General features: G+C 44.8%; 1 protein-coding gene across 6 annotated transcripts in view; it reads right to left on the bottom strand.

Moving 5' to 3' along the window:
- LOC149356696 (rab-like protein 6) overlaps window positions 1-23545 on the bottom strand; it is a 76613-nt gene that overhangs the window by 51062 nt on the left and 2006 nt on the right. For 5 of the 6 annotated variants that reach the window (XM_089584281.1, XM_089584284.1, XM_089584283.1 and 2 more), the window contains exons 2-4: window positions 16229-16526; window positions 13866-14003; window positions 2735-2826 (exon numbers count right to left, since the gene is read on the bottom strand). In XM_089584281.1, coding sequence (XP_089440407.1) covers window positions 2735-2826; window positions 13866-14003; window positions 16229-16492 — 494 coding nt within the window. In that variant the 5' untranslated portion in view covers window positions 16493-16526. Of the gene's footprint in view, window positions 1-2734; window positions 2827-13865; window positions 14004-16228; window positions 16527-21248; window positions 21347-23545 lie in introns of all 6 variants that reach the window. The other variant, XM_089584280.1, reaches the window with a different exon arrangement.

The following is a 23545-nucleotide window of genomic DNA, read 5'->3' on the forward strand; positions in this document are numbered from 1 at the left end:
ATGGACCAATCACAGGGCACTGCTAAAAGTTGCAAATGTGAGGACCCCAAAATTTTGGAAGTCGGCCCACACCAGGAAATGGATTAAGGTGGATTAGTGGAAATTAGTGGGTGGACTTAGGTGCACTAGTGCATCAGACTAGTATATGATAATGCAATAGAAGGTAAATAGTCCAATACTCAAAACAAAACGTTTATCATATGGACTCACCCCTCCAAAGACTTTTCAAATGTGTTATGCTATCAACACAGCCATCCCCTTTTTCTGTGCTCGTTTCCATTGCACCCTCACACAGTTCTACCAAAAAAGGCTTTTCTGCTGCATCAGCACAGATGTGGCCCAGTAAAGTGCATGCATGATCTAACATCCATCAGTGTTTTCAAGCCACAGCAGCTCTAAGGTCCTTAGAAAATCTATCAATCTGAATTAGGGCGAGATAACCGCTGGTCTTTAAGGGTAACAAGAGTAGATTCCAAGAGAAGGCAAGCGTAGCAGGGGGTGGCAGAAAGTCAGGTGGGCGGATGAGATTAAGGAGTTTGCGGGGATACGGTGGCCGCAAATGGCGAAGGACAGGGTTAATCGGAGAGACATGGGAGAGGCCTTGGACCTGCAGTGGGCGTAATCAGACTGATGATGATGATGATGATGACGAATTAAGTAAGTAGAAATCATATAATTGCAAGTGAAAAGCACAGAAGAGTATGCATGGGACAACAAAAATGAAAGAACAAGTGCACGAGGATGGAACAGGTGAGTGTTGTATTCTTTTTTTCCCCCTTTTTTTACTGTTCCGTCGCGAAATAACTGGTCACCAGCTGTCCCACCAACCCACTGTTTTAGCCCCCTAGCAGACTTGGACGAGCCAGGCTAGTTACAGACGGACTGTCATTTCTGGCTCATGACCATTCCACCTTGTTGTCTGTTTTCTGGCATTCTGTGTCGGGTTTGAAAGGTGCGTAGGGCTCATCCAAAGCATTCTCTTGGTTTTCTGACAGATGGAAGCAGGGATACTGAGTGACCACTTTGGCCAGGGAGACAAATGGAAGTTGGCCTCAATCTACAGATTACCGCATTCTAATGAAATAGATGCTACTTTCACTGAAAGCAGAGCTTTCATAAGCTAACAAAACAAAAAAAGAAATCACCATGCAGGTGTCTGGCACAAGCTGATGCGCTGAATGAGTTTTCTGGGTGTGGATCATCCCAGAGGCTGGGCTAGGGCGAATAGTGATCATAGAGTGGTTTTCAATTTCCTCAGCGTTATATATAAACGTGCCTTGTGCTGCCGCACCAGGCAGAATCAAATTAGGAGCGAAAATTGGAGATGGAGCTGTCCCTACAAATATGAGACCGCACTTACAGCCAATCATAACGTGCTGGGAGAAGATGGATACAGTTCCACTATGAGTGTCATTCATGCAGCAGTACCTTTGATCAGCAGTAGCTGCTTGAATTACCCAAGAAGGACAGCTGCTAACTGGGAGAGTGGGTATAGCAACGAATTCCAAGGCAGTAGTGCACAAAGACGCAAGACCAGACGAAAGGACAAACATGGGCACTACATTACGGTTTACGTGCTGTGTTTCATAAATGAGTTCGTTGGACAGAATCCTCACTCTTAATCAACTAGTACAGACATGTCATTTTAGTTGCATGTTTTCTTCTCTGTAATAAGACATTGGTTTACATGGACCACCCCGTGGTGTTTGCCCGAGACTACTAAATAGAGAATTGAATGTCTTCTCTCATGCTGTATTGGTTTCAACAGCTCCGCGATGGCTGTGCCGAGGAGGGAGATCCCGTGAGGCATGACACCGCAATGCTCAGGGCAGCCAGCTTCAAGAGCAGGAATATACTTCATGTCTCACATGACCCAAACTCATCATAGCCATTGCTCAGCTGTTGAAGCCAATACAGCATGAGAGAAGAAATTCAATTCTAAATTATTTCGCGGTTTCGGGGGAGTACCACAGCTTGATGCATGTATACCAATATCTTATACATCATTTGAAAGAGGAAAACAATGCAACAAAAAATTGGTGTCTATAGTCCTTTAACTCTTTAACCATTAACTCCTAGCTCATCATGGGAGATTGTACAATGATGTCAATGAAGAGTCGCACTCTTCTGGACCGATGTTGCACTGCTCTCACCACCAAAGATGAGTTACCGATCGGCAATTGGGTTTGTAGCAATTTCCAACACTAGAGCACGGTAGTTGTCCTAGAAAAGTGTTTTGCGCCTTCAGCACATTTTAAGCCTGACAACAGTCATTTTTGTCAAAAATCAGCAAAGAAAGTCCAACATTTTTCGGCAATCAACAAGAATCAATCTGCCAGTGAAAGGGTTAAATTGGTAAATTGGTTCTTGAGGAAAGGAAATGGCACAGTATCTGTCTCACACATATATTGGCGGACACCTGAACCGCGCCGTAAGGGAAGGGAAGAAGATGGGAGTGAAAGAAGAACGAGAGAAAGAGGTGCCACAGTGGAGGTCTCTGGAATAATTTCGACCACCTGGGGATCTTTAACGTGCGCTGACATATCGCACAGCACACGGGCGCCTCTTGCGTTCTGCCTCCATCGAAACGTGGCCACCGTGGTCGGGTTCGAACCCGGGTACTCCGGCTCAGTACCCGAGCGCCTTACCACTGAGCCACCGCGGTGGGTGAAAGGGTTAAGAATTCCTCTACAGAATAAAGTTTAACTGCATCTAAAAGCCCAACCGTACTCACCACTGCTTTGTGATGTCAAGCATCATAACCACTCCGTTGGTGCCCTTGTAAACATCGATGAACTCAGCATCCAGGGCTGCCTCCTCGGGGATCTGCCACAGAAGAGCAGAGTGAAAGCATTCAGCCGGCACGCACTGCACGTTCATCGCACATGTGGGCAGAAGAACACCATACACCTGGCTTCAAACACTGCTTTTGGAAAGTGATATTGCCATGACAGCATTAAGGGTCCCATCCAGCAGAGAACCCAGTGTGGACAACGTCACATGCTGAGCTGTAGAACTGAAATGACTGAAACACAAGTCAAACCGTGATATCCCTTTCAAGCGCTTTGTACACAATCGTGTTGCTGGGAAAAAACAGCGCTAAGACGAAGGACAAAGAAAAGAGGACAACAGGACCCGTGCTGACTATCAACTGAAAGTTTTATTAGAAACAACACGCAATATATACTCCGTCAACAAATAAGAGCGCATGGCAACAACAAAAGCTATAGTGATACATCAATCAGCTGGATCAAGATACTTTAGTTCACAGTCATGAACTATTACAGAGGGGGTGCTCACGCACGAGTCATTGTTTTTGTGGATATGATACGCTTCACTGACTTCCCTTGTTAGTCTATCTTTGTGCTTGTACAGGATCCTAGTTTCATTAAAAATGGGGGTACATGATTTTTTCAGAAGAATCAGGTTGGTTATCCCGGGGACAGTTCCTGTAATGCAAGGCCAAGTTTGTCGACGGAGCCCCTTTCAAAGAAGTGTTGTGGTCTCTTAGGCGGGTGTTCAAGCACCTTCCTGTTTGACCTATATAGGTCTTCCCGCACGTGAACGGCGCTTCATACACAACCCCTTCAGCACAATCGTGTATACAGCAAACTTACAGCTTTTTCTCAGAAACTGGAGCACTTAACAGTGATTTCATTATTGCAGTCAAATTGAGCACCCTTCTTGCTGCAAATAAGTTGCTTTTTTGTACCATCTAGCGAATGCAGTAAATAATATTTCACATAAGAGTGAGTAGGCAGCACATTCTACACTGTTTTTGTGCAGACAGATTTTGCCACGAGTGAAAATATCAATTGTTTTTCCTCAATTTCGAGAGTAATGTGAATATTCGAAACACAAAGCGATTCCACAATCCCCAGGGTGTTTACCTGACACACGAGAACATTTCAATGCTATTATTTCTAACAAATCTGACACTCTGTACGGAACTCTCCACATCGTTGTAAGAACTTACCTGCTGGTCTGTCACGCTCGAAAGCTAACAAATTACCTTTCTTGAGGCCTGAATATACTACTTAGGTGAAAAAATAATTGATTTCAGTCAAAACAAAAAACGGCGCCTGAAAGGGATATAGAGGTCACAGCATGACTCAAATGTCACTATGACAAGTAAGGATGCAAAGTAAATTAATTACACTGAAAAGAAAATTGGGGAAATTAGTTGGGAACCGAACCCATTACCCCTGATCTGCAGGTCAGACACCTAGGCCAATAAGGCACGTTCGTTCAACTTGGTTCAAGAGAGACCTCAAATGTCTTGTGCCGAAAGAAAAAAATATTTAAAATAAAAATTTAAAAAAGAAGGTGCACATTTGTGCGAAAGACAAAGATGAACTTGAGCCTGAGCGGCATTGCCATTGTCTTAGCTCCTCCCCCCCTTGTTCCTTTACCAGCTTTATTTGAGGACTAACTGCACTGTAATTGTTAACTATAGATGGTTTCACATTGAATCTGGGCACCTGTTGAGGTGTGTGGTCCCTTCTGAATGCATGCCGGGCAGGAAGGTATGAAACCCAAGACTCGCGGGGTTCCTCACTACCTTCTGAAAGTTGTAAGGGTTCTCAGAGGCTAAAAAAAAAAAAAACCTGCATTAATGCGATCATGTCATACCCTTAAGTGTCCCTTAAAAATTTTTTTTTCAAGGAATGTGTAGACAACTTCGCTGACACCACATCAAAGACCACCAGAGTAGTAGCCAGAAAATCTGTTCGTGGGGGGGGGGGGGGGGGGGGGGGCTTCAGAAAAACGAATGGGTGTCGGGGTGGGTTCATTACCGGGCTCAATAATAATAATAATAAAACAATCAATAATAAAGGAACACTAATCTGCGTATTCGAACAGGTCAACTGGCCAAGCATCAAATCATTTTGGTCTGTTTAGCATGTACAGCCATCACGAGCTTCTGAACTTGATATTTTTTTCAGACTAAACGGATAAATCCCTCCATATATTTGCAAGTTTCCCAGCCTACAGACAAGCATCATGTTTGTAAACAAAGCAAGGTATGTTGCTGGGCGAATTTGTTAAGAATCATTCTGAGAAGAACAGTGCTGGCAGACAATGAGTGAGTACAAGAGGGACAGTGCAGTTCTTCCCAGATTGCAAACAAAGGCGGCACTACGGTCGGCAGCGATGCGGGGTGCGGTCAAAAACAGAGCATGTTCACACAGTGCCAAGCAACGTTGCCTTCGAAACCAACTCGCATGTGCGAACACTTCAAACGCGAGCGTCGCTTGCGGTTGAAGATATTTTTGTTCGTGCCTGAAAAGTAGTTTGCACTTTTTTTCACCAGACAGAATTACCAGGCCGAGACCTGCATTGGCCTCCTCCTTTGCTCCTAGTTCCAACACGGCTACAGCAGGCGACTCCGTTGACTGAAACCGAGAAAGCGCGAGGTGGAAAGAGATCCCCAACTTCCCAGCTAATTCAGGACACTCGATTGCCAGTGCACAAAGAGCTAGGATGTCGCACAGCAGCTCTTTCACATCAAGAACCTTGTGATGTGCTTTCTGTTCTCTCTAAGCCACTTCATTCCAGAGAATGTGAAAAATTACTGGACACTTCAGTCATGCAGTTAATGTGAACAAGGCAGATGCAATCTCTCTGTTCTTTGGAACTTTGTCATGTGTGCAGCGAATTTAATTTGCTTCATTCTGCTTTATGAAGACATTTATTTTTTATTTCATTTTATTTTGGAACATACTGCTAGCCTCTTTGCAGCAGGAGTCAAGGTCACTCCACCGGCAATGTATGAAATGCTCTCTTGGCTCTGGGAGGGCTGCACACAGAGACGTTTTCCTCGAGCTTCAAACTGACTCTGCTGAACTCTGCTTCTTATTTGAAAATCTGCACTCAAGTATGCATCTTATTCCGCTTGATCCTGAGAGTGGACTCTGACCTGCAATAACAAATTCAGATAATCTGGGATATAATACTGAGCAACTTTGGTGAGATCTTAACAATGTTTAATCGCTTTCTGAGACTAGTGTTCAAAGACCCTTGTTGAAGCTCACATAACTGAACATAGGCAAAAAACTATGCATCTTACTACTATTTGTGTTTGGTGCTCTTCGAACATTGCACTTAGTGGCTTGCTGTGAGTGTTGAAGGCAACTGGTAGCAGCTTTGTCTTTTTTGCACGAAGAGATGCTCAGCACATAGTCCGGGTGACTGGCATCTGAAAACAGCCTCCCTGCGTTCAACTGAGCATCACGCACATACCGAATATCACGTCTAAACTTCTAATTTTAAGAGATAACAGAATGCGAACAAGTTGCAGGCACTGAGTCTTCCACTACTCAACACGCGACCAAAAAGCAACCATGCAGATTAAGAGATGCAAACTAACTGACCAGATCTCCATGCAGAAATGCAATGCCAGCTGCAAAGTCGATCCACTGCCGAACCTGTCCTGCTCCATGGCTACTGCTCGTCACTTTCACCCCTACCCGATCGCAATAAACTTGATGAAACTTATGCCGGGTACTTTAGTATTCCTTGTGACTCAATCAACCACACCACACTTTGTCGGCATACTACCGCGAACTGTTTAGACAAGCAAAGTGTGGCATGCCGAATGCAAACAGTCCCACCCTACCCAACAAACACCACTGCTCACACCAATGTTGCCGCACCTTGACGTCCCGACACTTTTCTATAGAGGGCGCCACCAGCCACACAATACACCGACCAACTGGATGATCGCGGACACCCAGAAGCTTCCCTGTATTCGTTGAGGGATGGGTTTTCTGATTCGATGCCAACTACTTGGGGGGGGGGGCGCAACGAATAATGAGTTCACTATAGCGCATACGGATGAAGGCAAAAGAGCGTGAAGAAAGTTGGTGCAATGCCCAACGGTGGATGTCATACGTACCACAGAATGTGGCTGATAGACGCAGTACGGGTTACGGTCAAACAAATAAAGTGCTTTCTTTCACCTTGATATTGTATTTAATAGAGATTGCAGTTACCTGCAGCATCAACTGAGGTCAGCGCAGCAGGTTCTATTTCCAGCTGCGTTGACTGCGTATGCATGCAGACAGCAAGCTTGCTGTGTGATGGCAGTGCGCCCTAAAAACCACTGGTGGTCAAAATTCGTCCAATGTCCTGACTTAGCTCGTTCCTAACGGACAGCTTCGGCACACAAAACTCAATCTACAGTAAGCCATGCAATTGCCATAACTGAACGCAGGCCAACGTCCCAGGCATTAAGACACTGGTCAAGCATTTGACGAAATCCATATCCTACCTCAAAAAAAAAGTATTTTTTTTTTTTGCTTTACTTGAAGCTAAGGTGCATAAATTAAAGCTGAATTTGACGGGCGAAACCAGCGTAAACAAAAGCTGGCTCCGTGCCTGTTTATGCTGGCTTCACCCATCAAACGTAATGCACAAGCTATTCAGCAAGCCACACTTCTGAAGCTATTAAATATGGAACATTAAATATAAAACATAAAGCTTAAACACACATGTATGCAGTTTTCAATATAGACATAGGAATAGGCTACTGTACGGTATTGCGCTGCAACCCTTGAAGGTGTTTCATCCACGCAATCAGTTTATTTACAAGTACTCTAAGTGATAACTGGGGAAGAACAGGCTGGACGTGCACAACTATCTCATTAAGCTAGAACCTCTCATTATTAGCACCGGAAATAATTGTGCCCAAAGACATAGTGAAAATGCTTCAGTATATGGAGCCCAACTTACCACATAAAGGCACTGAAAAACATTTGACTGGCTTCCATGTTTTACAAAAAATCAGTGCCGTGAATCATACCCAGTACCATATTTAAGCCCCTAAACAAAAAAGCTCACCAACATACTTGCAGTTTATTTTTTTTTTTTTCAACACATATTGCATGTTTCAAGATGAACTGTGAAATGACATCGTTTACCCTAAAAAAGATGCAAGAAGATGCACGTGTATGTGTTACCTATGAAAGAATAATTTTAATGTAAGCGCATACTTTTCATCGCTCTCAGAATATCACACTGGGTAACCGTAGTCGGCGAACAGCTCACGAGTGCAGCATCTGTATACATTATATGCCTCGCGCAATACATTGTCTCCGCATGAAACAGAACCCGTTTCATCCATATTACGGTTCCTGAACCAAGGAAAAACCCATCAAAAGAAAAAAACTTGGGGTCATCCTTAATACTAAGCATTTGGAAGTAGGCCCACTCTCAAAAAATTCCAAAGGACCCCCAAAATTTTGGAAGTAGGCTGACCCCACAAAATGGATTAAAGGGGCTGCGAAACACTGTCTAGGGGGATACCGGCTATACTTCAGGTGGGTTCTTTATGTCACACAGATGCTGACTTAAAAAGAATTACAGGAATCGATGCACAGGAACGGGAGTTATTCAGCGAAGAAATTTCAAAATACAAGCAAACAAAACGCTGCCCTCAACTCGATTTTGGCGGGGCTTCCCACTCCTACTTCGCTCTCCCAATGACGGCACCTGGCGCAACCAATCAAAACAGCCAGCCAGAGCACGTCGCGGAAGTTTGTACTCCATGATGGCCTGCTCTCTGTAACTCGTTCTTGCTGAGACTGGCAGCGTCGTTTCCATGCCAGAGCGCCCCTGGTGGTGTATTTTTATTTTACTTGCTTTGCAAGGCTTTTATCTAAGACAAGCAAGTTGTTTTTGTTGATCTAATATAAAACGCAGACAGGTGACAAAATGTGTCTCTGTTTATTCACACAATTTGCAGTATATTTACTGTTTGTCCGGTCATCAAGCTCGCGCCAGGTGATGTCATATCCGCTGCTAAAAACCCGCCACTGTGTGGCGACACCATCAGAGCCATGAAGTTGTTTTTGGGAGGACATTAAAATATTAAAAAACGGAATGTATGCGGTGTTACCGACGCTAATAGCACCATTATAACTCACTGTATGCAATCAACAGGCAAAACAGTTAACTAAGATTGTGTTTCTGGGCCCCTTTAAGGCGGATTAGTTTGAATTAGTGGGTGGATTGAGATGCATTAATGGAGAATAGCAAGGATTAGTCACTGGAATAATGTTATTGGATTAGTGGGGACTAGCGGGTGATTTAGTGGGGAAATCTTTATTGGCTTGCCACCAGCTTGAGCAGCATACAAGTCTGCTCTCTCATTGTCCTTTATTCCGACATGACTAGGTACCCAGCAGAATTTTATGTCTTGTCCTTGAGCTATGGTGGTTGTTATGTTAGATGTCACCAAGAGCGGAGTAATTGCACTTTTAGAATGAAGGGCTGTAAGTACACTTGGCGAGTCTGTATAAATAATGCTGTTTGAGAGGTTCTCCTTTACTATTTTTTCTACAGCTACACTGATGGCGTAAGATTCGGCAGTGAAGACAGATGTATACTGCAGGAGTCATACTGTTTACTCACAGTTCCCTCGTACCACTGCGCTTCCAAGGTAAACATTCATTTTTGAGCTATCAGTATAGGAATACATGAAGCCACTGTATTTTTCTTCGAGTGCAAGAAATTCTTGTACGATATGTTGTCGTGGAGTTTCTTTTTATGGAATTGAGTAAGAGTGAAATCGCAGACTGTAGGAAATTGTGCCATGAAGGTAGTGCATCTTTGCGCAATGCCAGGTAATGTGTCCAGTAGGCAGAGATTCTGGAACAGCTCTTTAAACTGCAAGAGCTTGAGGTAGCTTGAGGTTTGTTGTTGAATATTATTCTAGAAGGACATTTCCCACAGCTGGGTGGCAGATGTGTTTTGGTAGAGACTCCACATTAAGAATATATGCAAAGTGGTTTATTGGGGTTTAACATCTCAAAGTGACTCAGGCTATGAGGGACGCCGTAGTGAAGGGCTCCGGAAATTTCGACCACCTGTGGTTCTTTAACGTGCACTGACATCGCACAGTACACAGGCCTCAAGAATTTCGCCTCCATCGAAATTCAACCGCCGCAGCCGGGATCAAACCCGCGTCTTTCGGGTCAGCAGCCGAGCGCCGTAACCACTGAGCCACCGCGGCAGCCCAACATATGAAAAAGTGAGAGTGGTCCTAATTTCAAGCGGGGCTTTATTCATTTCAACATAGACGCTAACAATGGCAGATGTCCTGTATGTGCCACATGAGAGGGCCTGGTGTACTGAATCCAATTTTTTCAGGTGTGACTGTCTTGCTGAACCGTACACAATGCACCTATAAGTCAAGGAGGAACGTACCAAAGAGTGATAGTTGTGTAGGAGACATACCCTATCAGACCATCAATTATTCCTTGAGAGCACTTTTAGTATGTTCAGAGACTACGAGGCTTTCTTTTTTAGTGAGTTTATGTGCAGTAGGAATGAGTTTTTTATCGAATATTATGCCTAAAAATTTATGTCCTTGTTTCATAGGTAGTATGGTTTCATTTAGGTGCAGGATGGGGTCATTCTGCAAGCCTCTTCTGAGCAAGAAAAGAACTGCTACTGTTTTTTTTTGTGGGGAGAACTGTTCTGTCTGCCCAAATCGCTAGTCTGTTTAATGCGAGTTGTATCCGTCTCTCACAGGTTGATATGCTGGAGGTTGTGCATGCAATTTGAAGGTCATCGATATATGCTGAATACATCACGAACTTTGAAATTATTTTAGCTCTCAAATTCATTTTTTACCACAAACAGCGCAGTACTTAAGATACACCCCTCCGGCACCCGATTCTCCTGAATTAATTTTTTGGAAAGTATTGAACCCAGGAGCACATGAAATGAATGGTCACAAAGGAAACCTTTGAAGCAGTACAGCACCCTCCCACGGATAGCTAGGTCTGCTAGGTCACAGAGAATCCCGAAGTTCCAGGTGGTATCGCAAGCCTTCTCCATATCAAAGCTGCTAGACAGTGTTGTTTATGTATGAATGCTTCCCATAACGTTTTCCAGGCAGACGAGAAGGTCAGCTGCACCAAGCTAAGGTACAGCATTTGTTTCTGCAGTGTATCAGCCAAACCCTGCAACACAGCCCTCAATGGTGAGGTGCTGTTAAACAAGCGGGAAACCTATGCACTGTCCGACAATGTGGTGCAACGAAACTGCATGGGACTTGGCAGATGTTACACATCATGGTGACATCTGCTGACCTGACACACTCTTCACTGGTGCTTTGAGGCCGCAAAGCTACAGTGATGAGTTTCAGGACGTCAAAGTTTAGTAGAAATCAGCACGAGTGAGCATGCTCCTTCCCCCATATCATCACACCCAACATGCTCCAGTGTACGGTGGAAGAAAGAGGGGTGACCTGATGGTGCAGTGCCAGAACTGGGGGCCCTTCTTTGTCACTCATTACGCTGGCGCTGCTGTGGGGGCATCTGGCACCTGATTTCAATGCCTATGTGAGATTCACTTGCTTGAAACAGCTCTTTGTGCATGGAAGGTCGTCTCTTCATAGCTCTGTCCACATTCTACATTACAGTAAAACCTCGTTAATTTCAAGGGAGTGGAAAAAAACGTCCAAATTATCCAAATGTCGAATTATCGAACAGCCCCCCAAAACTGCCAAAAACCGTTCACGTGAAAGCGAAATTTATATGGTGGGAACCTGGGCAGTTGTAATCTTGTTTTAAGACGAAACTGCGCGACAACAGTGATTTCTCGCAGTTCTGTCAAATGTTTTAATCAGTATACTCCATCAGGAGTGGTGCAAGCAGAACTGCTCCAGAATGGTAAGGGTCTCTGCGACTACTTTCAGTGTCCGAAATGGCACCACTGGAGCTTCTTCTCATGTGGCATAGCATGCGAGGAAGCTAAATCGCAAAAACTGTGAACAGCACGCGATGAGTGCGGAGTTTCAGCACGCTGGACGAACGGAAATACCTCACAGACAGAAGCAAGGGAAGCACATATTGGCAGCGGAGCGGCAAGATGCTTTCAAAAAGAGAACAAAAAAAAAAGATCAGCAACAAGGCAATCACTGTACCAAACCGTGTGCAGTTTGGCTGGCTGGCTGATGTGCGCAACAGATAGCCGCCATCGCCGTGGGCTAGCAGAGAAGTTTCGAAAGGGAAACTACGCAGCCAGACTCTCTCTCGGCCTATCAACAAGAACCTGCCAACCGTCCACACGCCTGCCTCTGTGCAAGCATCAGAGGGGCGCCATCTGGATGATCTGGATGATCACCTGTCGAGCACATCATATCTTGACAAGGTGCCCCTTCAGGGACCCATCCGAATTAAAAGATGTGAGCCCAGTGGCATCCAAATAAACAAGCCTCCGATGCATATACTTGCATGGACATTCGGCGGAACTCCGACGGAAGTCCAAATTATCCGAATTAATGGGGGCTGAGTTAAAGAGATTCGACTCGACGCCACATGGGCGACTGTCTTCACCGCAAAAGGCTGCATTTGACTAACTTTGAAGGTCAGGAGAAACATGGTTAATATCCCAGCATTTACTGAAAGCACCCAGGTGAGCACACATCTTTCATATTTCATGCCTCAGTCGCAAGAACAGCAGCTTCGCAAGCTTTCTCAAAATGCATGCCTTGCTGCAGTTTTTGATAGCTGAATTATGGCATCCTTAATGCAACATAGTAATCTAGAAGATGTGCTGCTATACACTGTGCTGAGCACACAGAAATGAAATGCGATATTTACCAAGCATTTTACACTCTAGGCTTTGCAGTAGGACATATTGGGAAAACTGCATCAGCAGATGTAACCACTTTATTTTATTTATTTTAATAAGGTTAGCCAGCGCTCAATACTTAAAAAAAAAAAAAAAAACATGAACATGCTTGACCACACGGGTTTCCATCAAACCCTGGATTTCACTGGACTGCATGAGGCATATGGCCAACCTAATCACCAAGATTTCGTGCCACAGAGTGACACTTCGCATGCTGAAGTGCAGTCACAGACAGTGGCACTATACAATATTCGCCCATCTAAAACGTGCTCTACACAGGCCCAGCTTCGCGTTAGGCTTAGGCTCACCTGAGCTCACTCAGAATCTTTCCCACTCAGAAGACCTTTGAACTCAGACTCAAATAGGCTCGGACTCACCAAAATTCACTAGAGCTCAGACGCAGATGTAAGTACGAGTCCAAATGAGTCCGAGTGACCGCGCTCACGAACCCATGTAACTACGCCTGCAGCCCAAACATTTCCAGCAGAATCTCGATCATATGAATCCCACGGGGTCACGAAAATGATTCATATCATCCGAAATTCGTACCACCTAAAATGAACAAAATTCATATGCAGAATATTCTGTTTTCACATGACAGGGTTTTACTGCGATGGCGGTTTGCGCGTACATATCATCCGCAGTGGGGGTTGTTTGTAACATCTGAATTTCTGCCCACTGCACACAATGCACTCTGGCCACGTCATTTTATGAATTCGTATCAACCGGTATTGCATGATAAAGATTCTACTGTATTAAGCGATTCCGGCAAGAATGATTAGTACAGCTTCACCTGAACCTCAGTAGTGACCGTTGGCCAAAACAACAAGTTCTGTACAAACACCTGGCAGGCCCTAGGCACCAGCCTCCAAAGAAGCCATCAGACCCTCCTCCTAGAGGAGGGTCTGGTGGCCCATACAATGAGGAGACAAAATTAAATATACTAAAGCTCCGTTAATCGGCACCAGTTAGCTTACAATACCCATTCTCATACAGAACTGACAATAGAAACCTCGAAGAACAATGAAAATTCCCGTCAAGTGAAGTGTCCTGTCACAGACCTGACAGGCAATTAAGTCCAATTATTATTTCACCAGGCTAACCTTAGGCAAGCTGTAGAGAGTGGTTACCTACGAAGTGTTGTAGCATATAACGTGTGGTAATAATGTCACTGGCTGCCGGATACCACCCGTTCGCATCACATGCCAGCAGACACTCACCCCTTGAGCGTCCGCCACGGTGTTGTCCAGCTTGAGGCCCTTGATGGGCTTCCGCTTCTTGCCCTTGTCCACCACGTCCCACACTTCCACCTTGACTATGTCGTCAGTGGCCTTGTAGCTCCACTGGATGCTGGCCACCTGGGGACACCACACACAACTTGGCCCAGACACTCCTCCTTCCCACTCTAGGCACTACCTTACGAGCAATCTGTGGCCAACTATGCTTCAGTAGGCCTGAATCTAAGACTAACACCAGGAAACAACATTTCTGCCACTATGGGGAGACTTCCAGAATCTCAACGGTAAGCATGGGAGCCCCACAGCATTCCACACCCCCTGTGACTAAGACTGATCTAGGAGAGATCTAAACTACCTGACTGACATAACCAGCCTCTCACAATAATGGGCCTTCCCCAATCCAGCTGTGTAGCGATGAGACTGGTTGTACCGATGGTTGTACATAAATTCACACTTGCAGGCCCCACCACTAAGCCAATAGATTTATTGGTGAATAAGGGAATCCCTGTAGATTATGCTGTTTTCAATACTGTCATTTATTATACTGCCTACAGACACAGAGACAGCCTTACTATTTTCTCCCAGTTTCCTTGCACAACTGCACTTATGACATAATCTGCTCTTTTTGAGCTGTCCATGCATATGTTTCTTCTACTGCCATGAATTCCTGCAATATCCGTTCTGTCTGTTCTTTATCAATGTCTGCTAATATGCAGTCACGTACAGAGGGAATGCTGTACCATGGCAGCTCTAACTTTTGGCAAGTATCCTTGAAGGTCTCATTTAATAGAGTTTATTGTTGAACAGTGTTCTGGAGGTCCTCTTTGTACCTATGGGAAAATGCAGATGTTTCAGTAAGGACTGTATTTTCAGGACATATGAGCATGTTGGCATGGTTCTCCTGTTTCAAGGGAAGGTTCATTTGTTTCCAGATTTATGGAAAATGTGGACGACCATTTGTGCAGAATGTTCTGTATGTACCAGATGAGAGACGCAAACCTGCATTTTGTACTGGATCTACAGTTAAAACCCAATTTAACGAAGTGATTCTTCATTCGCCATGGTGCTTTTTTGTGCAATAAAGAAAACATGTTGACAAGACGGCAGCACGAGTGCAATCCTGTCCTGTAACATCTGTTGCAATCCTGCGCGACGCAATATGACAGGATGAGCGCAGTCCTGTCATAGGATTGCGCAGGATTGCAATAGATGTTACAGGACAGGATTGCACTCGTCCTGTCGTCTTGTCAACATGACATCTTTTACGTGCAAAAAAACCTGTCACGGTGAATGAAAAATGTGACCAACTAGCCCGACAACAACACTTGCTAACGAAATGATAAGCAGGCTCAAATTATTTCGTTAAATCGGGAATTCACAAAATTGACAAGGGCATTTTTTTTTGTCCTTTACAATCTAAAATTGTGACGTAGCAACACCCAAAAGGTAACACGGCATCGTATCTGCCACTATCCACGCCTGCGCGTCCGGAAGAAAACATGCCAATGTTTTGGAAGGAACTACGCATTTGTTTTGCTGTGAAGAAAGCCGTGATTTGGGGTTGAGTGCACTTCGCCAGCAGTGGGTGTACACACTTCTCATAGCACACAATTGCTTTCATGGCATCCTCGGTTCACCTGCGGGCCCCAGCTAGCTGCTAAGAGGCCAACGGCGCCCATCACCTTGCTTGGAGTGGGCACGAGAGCTTCGGCATCCTCCGCATTGTCCACATTTTCCGACTGCTCTTGTGTACAGGTCACAAGCTGGACGATACACTCGTCATTTAAGGTATCACTCAAGTCCCTGTCTGCACCGGCAATGGCGGCTACAACTGCCGCACTATGTCCTCAACAACTTGACACTGTGAGCAGAAATAAGCAGAAATCAGCTTTTTTTACTCATCTGTTCCGGGAAAAACTGCGTCGTTGTACTTTCAAAATGACTGTGCAGTGTGAGGAACTAGAAACGGTAGAAAAATGTTCCTCCAGTATGTCTGCCTGTTCGCTAATGTCAGAAAAGAAACTGTGAAAGGAGAAAAGCTGCCATTAAGTTTGCAGACTTGTTCCCACAATTGTTTGGATGTAATTGCACTATTTATGGATAACACATAGTTTTGCTGTGCATAGTTTTGCCATGCGGATGTGCCGTGCTTTTGCTTCCGCCTTTTTAAAATTGAGGTTTTCGCGAGTTGAGTAGCTTCGAGAAAACTCCCCAGGCTTTGTCTTGTTTTTTTGCTTCTCTACATCCTTGTGTGTACCAGACCTTGTTATTCTGTCACACTATTCCTGATGATTGCCAAGTAGCTAGGCTTGCAGCCACAATGATACAGGTTGTGAAAAGCCCACCTGAATCTCGTCACTGGGGAGGTACTCCTCCTTGAAGGGCTGCCCCTGCAGGCGGAGCAGGAGGCAGGACTTGCCCACGTTGCGGTCCCCCTTGATGACTATCTTCATGTTGTACTGGACCCCCCGGGCAAAGCGCTTCTGCAGGCTCTGCTCCATGGCTTGCATGCCCGACGGGGGCTGGTGCTTCCCTCCTCCGCTCGTGGCCCCTCCAACACCCCCATCGCCCCCACTGTTGCCGACCAGCTTCTTGAAGGCATTCAGCATCTTGCCACTGCTCGGTCAAGAGGACAGCACCAACCTGCACGCACGCCACGACAGCTGTCTTCTCTCTCTGACGACGACTCTGCCGAAAGCAACACATCATCCTCATACGCTCCTGTTCCTCCCACAGACATGCTAGCACTCGCTACGGCCACCAGCACGCTGCACACCAAAAGAAAGGGGTGTATTCATTAAGCAGGCAAATAATGGTACAGTCTGCATTCACCAGTAAGTCCTTTGTCATAACTGCTGCAGTTCCCAACTGCTGCAAGTGCAGCATTATATCACAAGTCGAATAGACTGCGACTGAACGCAGTGCCCCCTGAGTGTTCACTGCACAGTGGCAGAAAACAGTCGTGGCTCACTGCATTATTTATTTATTTATACATACTGCAGCCTCACATGAGGAGCTTCTAGAGCTCTCAAAGCTATGGCACATGCATTTTTGCTGGCCACTGCAAAACACTTCACGTTTCAATACTGTCAAGCTCCATATTAAGTCAGAAGGCTTTGAGCTCACAGGATGGTTTGGTTGATTTGTTGGGATTTAACGTCCCAAAGCGACTCAGGCTATGGGGAGACACTATAGTGAAGGGCTGTGGAAATTTCGACCACCTGGGGTCCTTTAACGTGCACTGACATCGCACAGTACTTGGGCCTCTAGCATTTTGCCTCCATCGAAATTCGACCGCCGAGGCTGGAATCGAACCCGTGTCTTATGGGTCAGCAGTCGAGCGCCGTAACCACTGAGCCACCGCGGCGGCTGAGCTCACAGGAGATGTACTGACTGGTGACAGTAAAATGAATACCAACAGGGCTCACATCAAAGTCAGAGTAGTAAATCTGTACATAACAAAAGCACACGCACATTAATGACACAAAGTGTTGTACCCACTTGGTGACATCGTGCCACTGTTGACAGCCAGATGTTAATGAGACAGAGAAACGAGAACCACTAAAAATTATTGGTCAGTGCTCATCAGCAACTCCCACGGTATAATTAATGACTGTCATTGAATAAATACTATTGCATTAATTACTGTATTTGGTTTGGTTTTATGGGGTTTAACGTCCAAAAGCGACTCAGGCTATGAGGGACGCCGTAGTGAAGGTCTCCGTCGCTTTGGGACGGAGACCTTAGCCATAGCTGTTACAAAGCCATAGCTGTTACAAATCGTGCTGAACAAATCTATCAACACTTGTCGGTACCCATTTTTGTTTTCGTGTCGTTTTCGTTTTTGGACTTAGTGATAGTGTTTCTTAAATAATTAGTAACCTTCAAATGTGTAGGCTAGGCTTCCACTAGGTGTATATTTTTGGCAAAATAATTTTATTGTCGCATTAAATGTGGGCAACAAACTCTACGCCATGCACTATCTGGGCATGTGGCCCCACACAGGACCATGTCAGTTACCATCTCAAGCTCAACGCAGCTGGCCCGGATCTAACTATACTTTGTGTTTCCAAGGCTTAGTTTTCACACACAAGATTTCGAGCATCATTCATCCTTTGAGTCAAAAGGAACAGCTCCGGCTGAGCATCAGCACTGTGAGACAGAGGGCCGAGCGAGCTTTACTGCCACTCGCAAGTACGATGGCCACTTCTCCGACGATGAAGATGAGTGATGATGGTGAATATTAGCAGATAAAAACAAAGGTCGCACACTGTGCTTACAGTACGTACATTAATCGTTCTGAGAGGAGACCACTGCAGTAGCTGGACAACTGAACTGCAGAATGCATCAAGGCAAGGAGCGGACAGACAGGCTGCTCACATTGGAACAAAAGAGACAGTCACATGTCCAAGCAGAACAAACCCGGTGTTAAGAGATAGCCAGAAGTCTGCAGCAAACACTTCCAGCAGAGACAATTGAAAAGGCCAGACTGCACAGTGCACAAAGAACAAAGACCCATCATGGTCAAGGAGCACATCAGCCAACAAACACACTATCTCATTTATCTCACGAGTCACTTTGTCATACCCAGTGCTAAGTGCTAGCACAAAGCAGAGCTAATGAGTCCAGACACACTACCACACTTTGTGGTGGCAAAAAAATTACCAGGCGTCATGTCCGTTGATGCCATACCCACCAATCAGGTTTTAGAGTTTAATTTAAACTTCTGTAGCGCCACCGTATCGGCACGCGGAAGAAGACGAAGCGGTGGGCACGCGGAGGAGAACGCTGGCTTGCGCAGAGAACGCTCTGGACTTCGGCCTCGGCTGGACGCTGCTACCTCTTCTCAGGCAGCCCTCAAATAAGCGTGGCCGCGGTCGCCTCCTGGGCGACCTCCACAGCGACCTGTACACTTTCCCAACTCGACTGCCATTCCTCTCTCATCACTGCACTCTAAGCACAGCCAAATGCATTTGGTACACAACAGTGGATGGCCCTGAACAGAGATGATGCGAAATAACAAATTCGGGGACTGTGACATGATTTCAATTACCCGAGAATTGTGCAACCGTGAAATCAATTTACAACCCGTCTCGAGTAGGTGCATGCATTTTTATGCAAAATACAGCAGTCGTCGACACACAGGGCTTGGCAAACCAACGATCAGACAAAGGTACCTAAAGGCAACTCGTGCCACAGCATGCTTGATAAAGTTGACAGAATCAAGAAATACCACGATATGGGTATAGATGACATGCTTCATGATCTTGCAGGGTAAGCAGGTTAAAGAAATCGGACAGTAATTTAAAGGCGAGTTCTTGTTGCCCGATTTGTGGACTGGAGTGGCCTTCCCATGTTTCCAATCGTTGGGCAGTTTGACCACTGAGGAGTGACTCGGTGAACAACAGCCACAAAAAATGATAAAGATGTTTCCTTTGTGTTTTCTATACTCTGGCACTGACACTGTCGATGCCAGTGGGGGATGAAAGTGTCATCTTTTCTACTAATGATAAGATCCCTGTTGGAGAGAATATTAGGGGAGGCGTGTGATCCTGAATAGATGTCGGCTCTGAGGCAGTGACAGGTCAGTTTCCTTAGTAAACACGGATGAGAATGCTTCATTAAATATGTTGGTGCAGTCTGCATCAGAAATGGGTTCGCCTGATGGGTCAGCGAGGGAAATGGTACTAGTGTGTTGTGGGTTGCCAAAACTTACAGGGGTTAGTGGACAACCTTTTAGGCCAATCGCAATGAAAAAAGGTGCGTTTAGCTTCACGAATTTTGTTTAAGTATGCTTTTTCAGCCGCGTAATACTTATTCCGTGTGTTCTGACCTCTGTAAAATTTCGCTGAATGGAAAAAGGCACTTCTTTTTGCTTTCCAGACATCTTAAACAGGTGAACCATGGGTACTGCTGATTATTTCATACAATTATTTTTAAAATAAATTTGTTAACCAATTCTTTGTGCCACTTTGAATAAAGACCAGTTATAGTGAATCGTTTTTGATGAATATTAGATTCACAAAAAGGGTAGAAAGCCACAAAGTTTGTTATTAATGGAAACATAGTTTCCTTTATCGTATAACTGGGTAACTTTTTTATTGGTTATATGGAAAAACAGTTTAGTGCCGAAGCATGCATGTGTTGCTTTGTGATCCCTGACACCTGGATGATAAGTGATGGAATGAATGCATTCTAGAAGATCCATTAATATCAGATCCAGGGAGTTAGTGCAGTCTCTGAGTTATAAGAGTTGGCTTTAATATTACTTGCACTAGGTTGAAATCAAGGCAGAAATCAAGAAATTCATTAGCATCAGTTACCCAAAGTGGTTAGATTCTGCCAATCGATGCTAGGAAAACTGAAGTCATCAGAGTAAAATACCTGCATCGGGGTGCTTAATTTTGATTTCAATTAGTACGTTATAAAATTTACGAGAAATCTGGACTGGTATTAGGAGCTCATAGCAAACACCAACGAGAATTTGCTATACTGAAGAGTGGAACAAGACCCATAATATTTCCATGTCTCATGAAAAACTGATGGCTATGCATGATAGCTCCTGTCTAGTTGTAATAACTACTCCTCTTCCCCTACTATCTTTGCGCGAAACACTGAAATTTAGCAAGTCAGCGACAATTTCGCTGTCAGAGACGTCAGTGTTTAGCCATGCTTCTGTCAAGATGAGTAAGTTGATGGAAGATGATGAGACCAGATTAGAAACGACTTCTCGCTCTGATATAAAACTACAGACATTGGAGAAGATCGCTGACAAGGAAAGTGTAGGTTGCAGTAAATGGTTCGAATGGTGTGAGGAAAGTTGTTGACAGGATGGTTGCTATTGTATTTCTTTTACAGTTTGCAATGCCTCGTTGAATGAGCTACGTTTTGGACCTATGTGTAAAGTTTTGAACGCAACGCTAATTTATCTGTTTTTGATGTGCACAAGCAACTAACTGTTTTCGAGCATTACAGACTGCAGGAGAAAAGTCTTCGCCGATACGTCAATATTATAATCTGTTCCTTTAAGTTTTTTCCCACAAGAAGGGATGCTTTTTTTACTTTTGAAAGATGTGAACTTTAAAATCATTGGCTTGCTGCTGTCTGTCAAGTGATGCCCAAGACGGTGGGCGCGCCCGATTAGATTAGGATCAATGGTAAAATCTAGATACATAAAGCAGTTGCTAATGACTGTTTCTTCTAAACTCACAAAACTATCAGAAGGATTAGTGTCAGAAATATTGCAAAACATGAGATTGTAACAGCGAGAGCGATTTTCAGCATCATCTATACGTGCTTCCAGTTTAACGATCTGGTGAATGAGTTGAGTGGTTGAAGTTTTCAGGATGTCCAATTCAAACCTACTTGCAGACAGAGTGGTACACCGTGATTCGAGAGCCACCATGACGCTTGTTTAAATTGCCTAGGGTTGTGTCAGTTGCTTTGAGCTGCGTCTTAATGTCCTGTAAGTCGGAAATCAGTGTTGCTCGGCCAGTTGTTAGTTTCTGCAGTTTGGAAAGAATGGTTTCAGAACTGTCTGACCCCGGGTTGGTTTCCACATCACCCGACGGGAGTAAAAGCAAACGGATGGCATGGGAACATTCAACAACAACACTTGGTGCAGCACTGCAGGCTTGGCAGCTCCGTTAGGTAGTAGTTACTGGATTGCTTAGTGAAAAGGGAGGATTTGTTGCTAAGTTGCACAGCAAACAGGTGCGGATTAGTAGTCCGTGCGTTCGCACAGCTACCGAGCCCACCTGAATGCTATTCAAATTCAAGCATTATGGGAAACGCAAATGATTTGCAGCAATGCACCCAGGTAGCGCTCATACATTCCATTCCTTTTGTTTGCACTTCATTTGTACCACATTCAGTGGTGAAAAATGTGGCAGGTAGGCCAGAGAACAGCATGCTCCCTGCCATTTCTGATAACGATCAGAAATAGCAGGCAGCATCAGAAATAAAGCTTGATTGATCAGAAATAAAGCTTGATTGATTGATTGACAGTGCTACAATTGGCACTGCCTGCAGCCAGTTTCGTGTTGCTAGCAGATGGGGGCACAACCCTACGGCTCTGGCATCAGCCACTGCATGGGTGGTGGCTACAACTTGACACTTTTGGAAGTGCACAAAGCCCGTTTTTTTTTTACATTACTGAGTTTTAACTCCATGCTCACAGCCACCCACAATCTACAGGTGTCTAAATTTTGGACAGTGAAGTTTTGGGAGAAAGCACGATTATTAAAGAAAAGTAAATGTGACCACATTTCTAATTGAACCTACGTATGGCATTTCCTGCATAACAGATCACTACGCACAATTCACCTCTTTCCCATGAGAGAGAATTCAGCAGGTTCACAGGTACCACACACACTGTCCAGTCTATGTGGCAACTGTACACTTGCAGTTATTTTCCGTACCACAATGGCAATGCCTAATAGACTTCTATGCTGCAGTTTCATTTGCGTGTTCATAAGCCATATTACTTGGTCTGAAGGATGCGTGCAGTTTCTAGCAATCTTTCTTTTCTTCTATTCTATTCAAGGCAGTGCAAATACCTTTTGTTTCATGACATCCGGAAAGACATCTGTTTAACATTAACTAAGCATTTTTCCAAACTCGCTAAGAATGCGAAAGTCAACAATGCACTGCCCACCTCCACACCTGTGTACACCTCAGAAAACAGGGCTGCTACACGGGACTTACTAATCTCTCTTTTATCCCGCAGACATGAATAAATACAACTGTACCCCATTTTTGATACTGAGGCCACAGCTCAATGCATGTGGCTCAGATAAGGTTTGCCACCTTATCTGAGCCACACAGGTGGTGGGGCTGCAGCTATTTCACAAATTCAGTGTCCATGCATTATGCCCTCAAGTCTCCCCACACCAAATGAAAAAGAAGGGCTATTTACACCATCTAAACGTTTTAATAGTAAAAAACCAATGAGAACAGAAACGTACAACAAATCTGTATTAGCAGTACTAGTTGCCCACTTCCCACTGAGTCTTTGAGAGTGAAGAAGGTGCCTGAAAGGGTGGAGGCCTCACGCACAGGCTTCTTCACTCAAAGACTCAACTTGTTTTGCCGACTTTAACATCAATGCTTATGACTGAAAACACAACCACACTGCTGTAGCTGCCATCAACAAGCTACTTAAAAATGCAGCATTTCTGACATTCCAGAGCATGGTGAAGCATGCTTGTGGGAGTGGGTGAGGGAACAAATGCGGGTTAATGACATCTTAGTTGAAATCAAGAGGAAGAAATGGGCTTGGGCAGGGCATGTAATGCGAAGGCAAGATAACCGCTGGTCCTTAAGGGTAACGGAGTGGATTCCAAGAGAAAGCAAACGTAGCAGGGGACGGCAGAAAGTTAGGTGGGCGGATGAGATTAAGAAGTTTGCGGGGATACAGTGGCGGCAACTGACAAAGGACAGGGTTAATTGGAGAGACATGGGAGAGGCCTTTGCCCTGCAGTGGGTGTAGTCAGGCTGATGATGATGATTATGTTAGGAAAACAATCAGTGGCATTTAAAATGCCGCCCCATAAAGGGAAGCAAAAATTTAGCTGTGAGCGCTGTGATGTTGCTGGCGGATGAGTAAAGTTTGACAGGGTCTCCCAACTTTCCAGGAGACTATGGCCTCTAATACGCGAGTC

The sequence above is a fragment of the Amblyomma mixtum genome, chromosome 3, assembly GCF_055824585.1.
Source record: "Amblyomma mixtum isolate Tamu chromosome 3, ASM5582458v1, whole genome shotgun sequence".
Classification (NCBI taxonomy): domain Eukaryota; kingdom Metazoa; phylum Arthropoda; class Arachnida; order Ixodida; family Ixodidae; genus Amblyomma; species Amblyomma mixtum.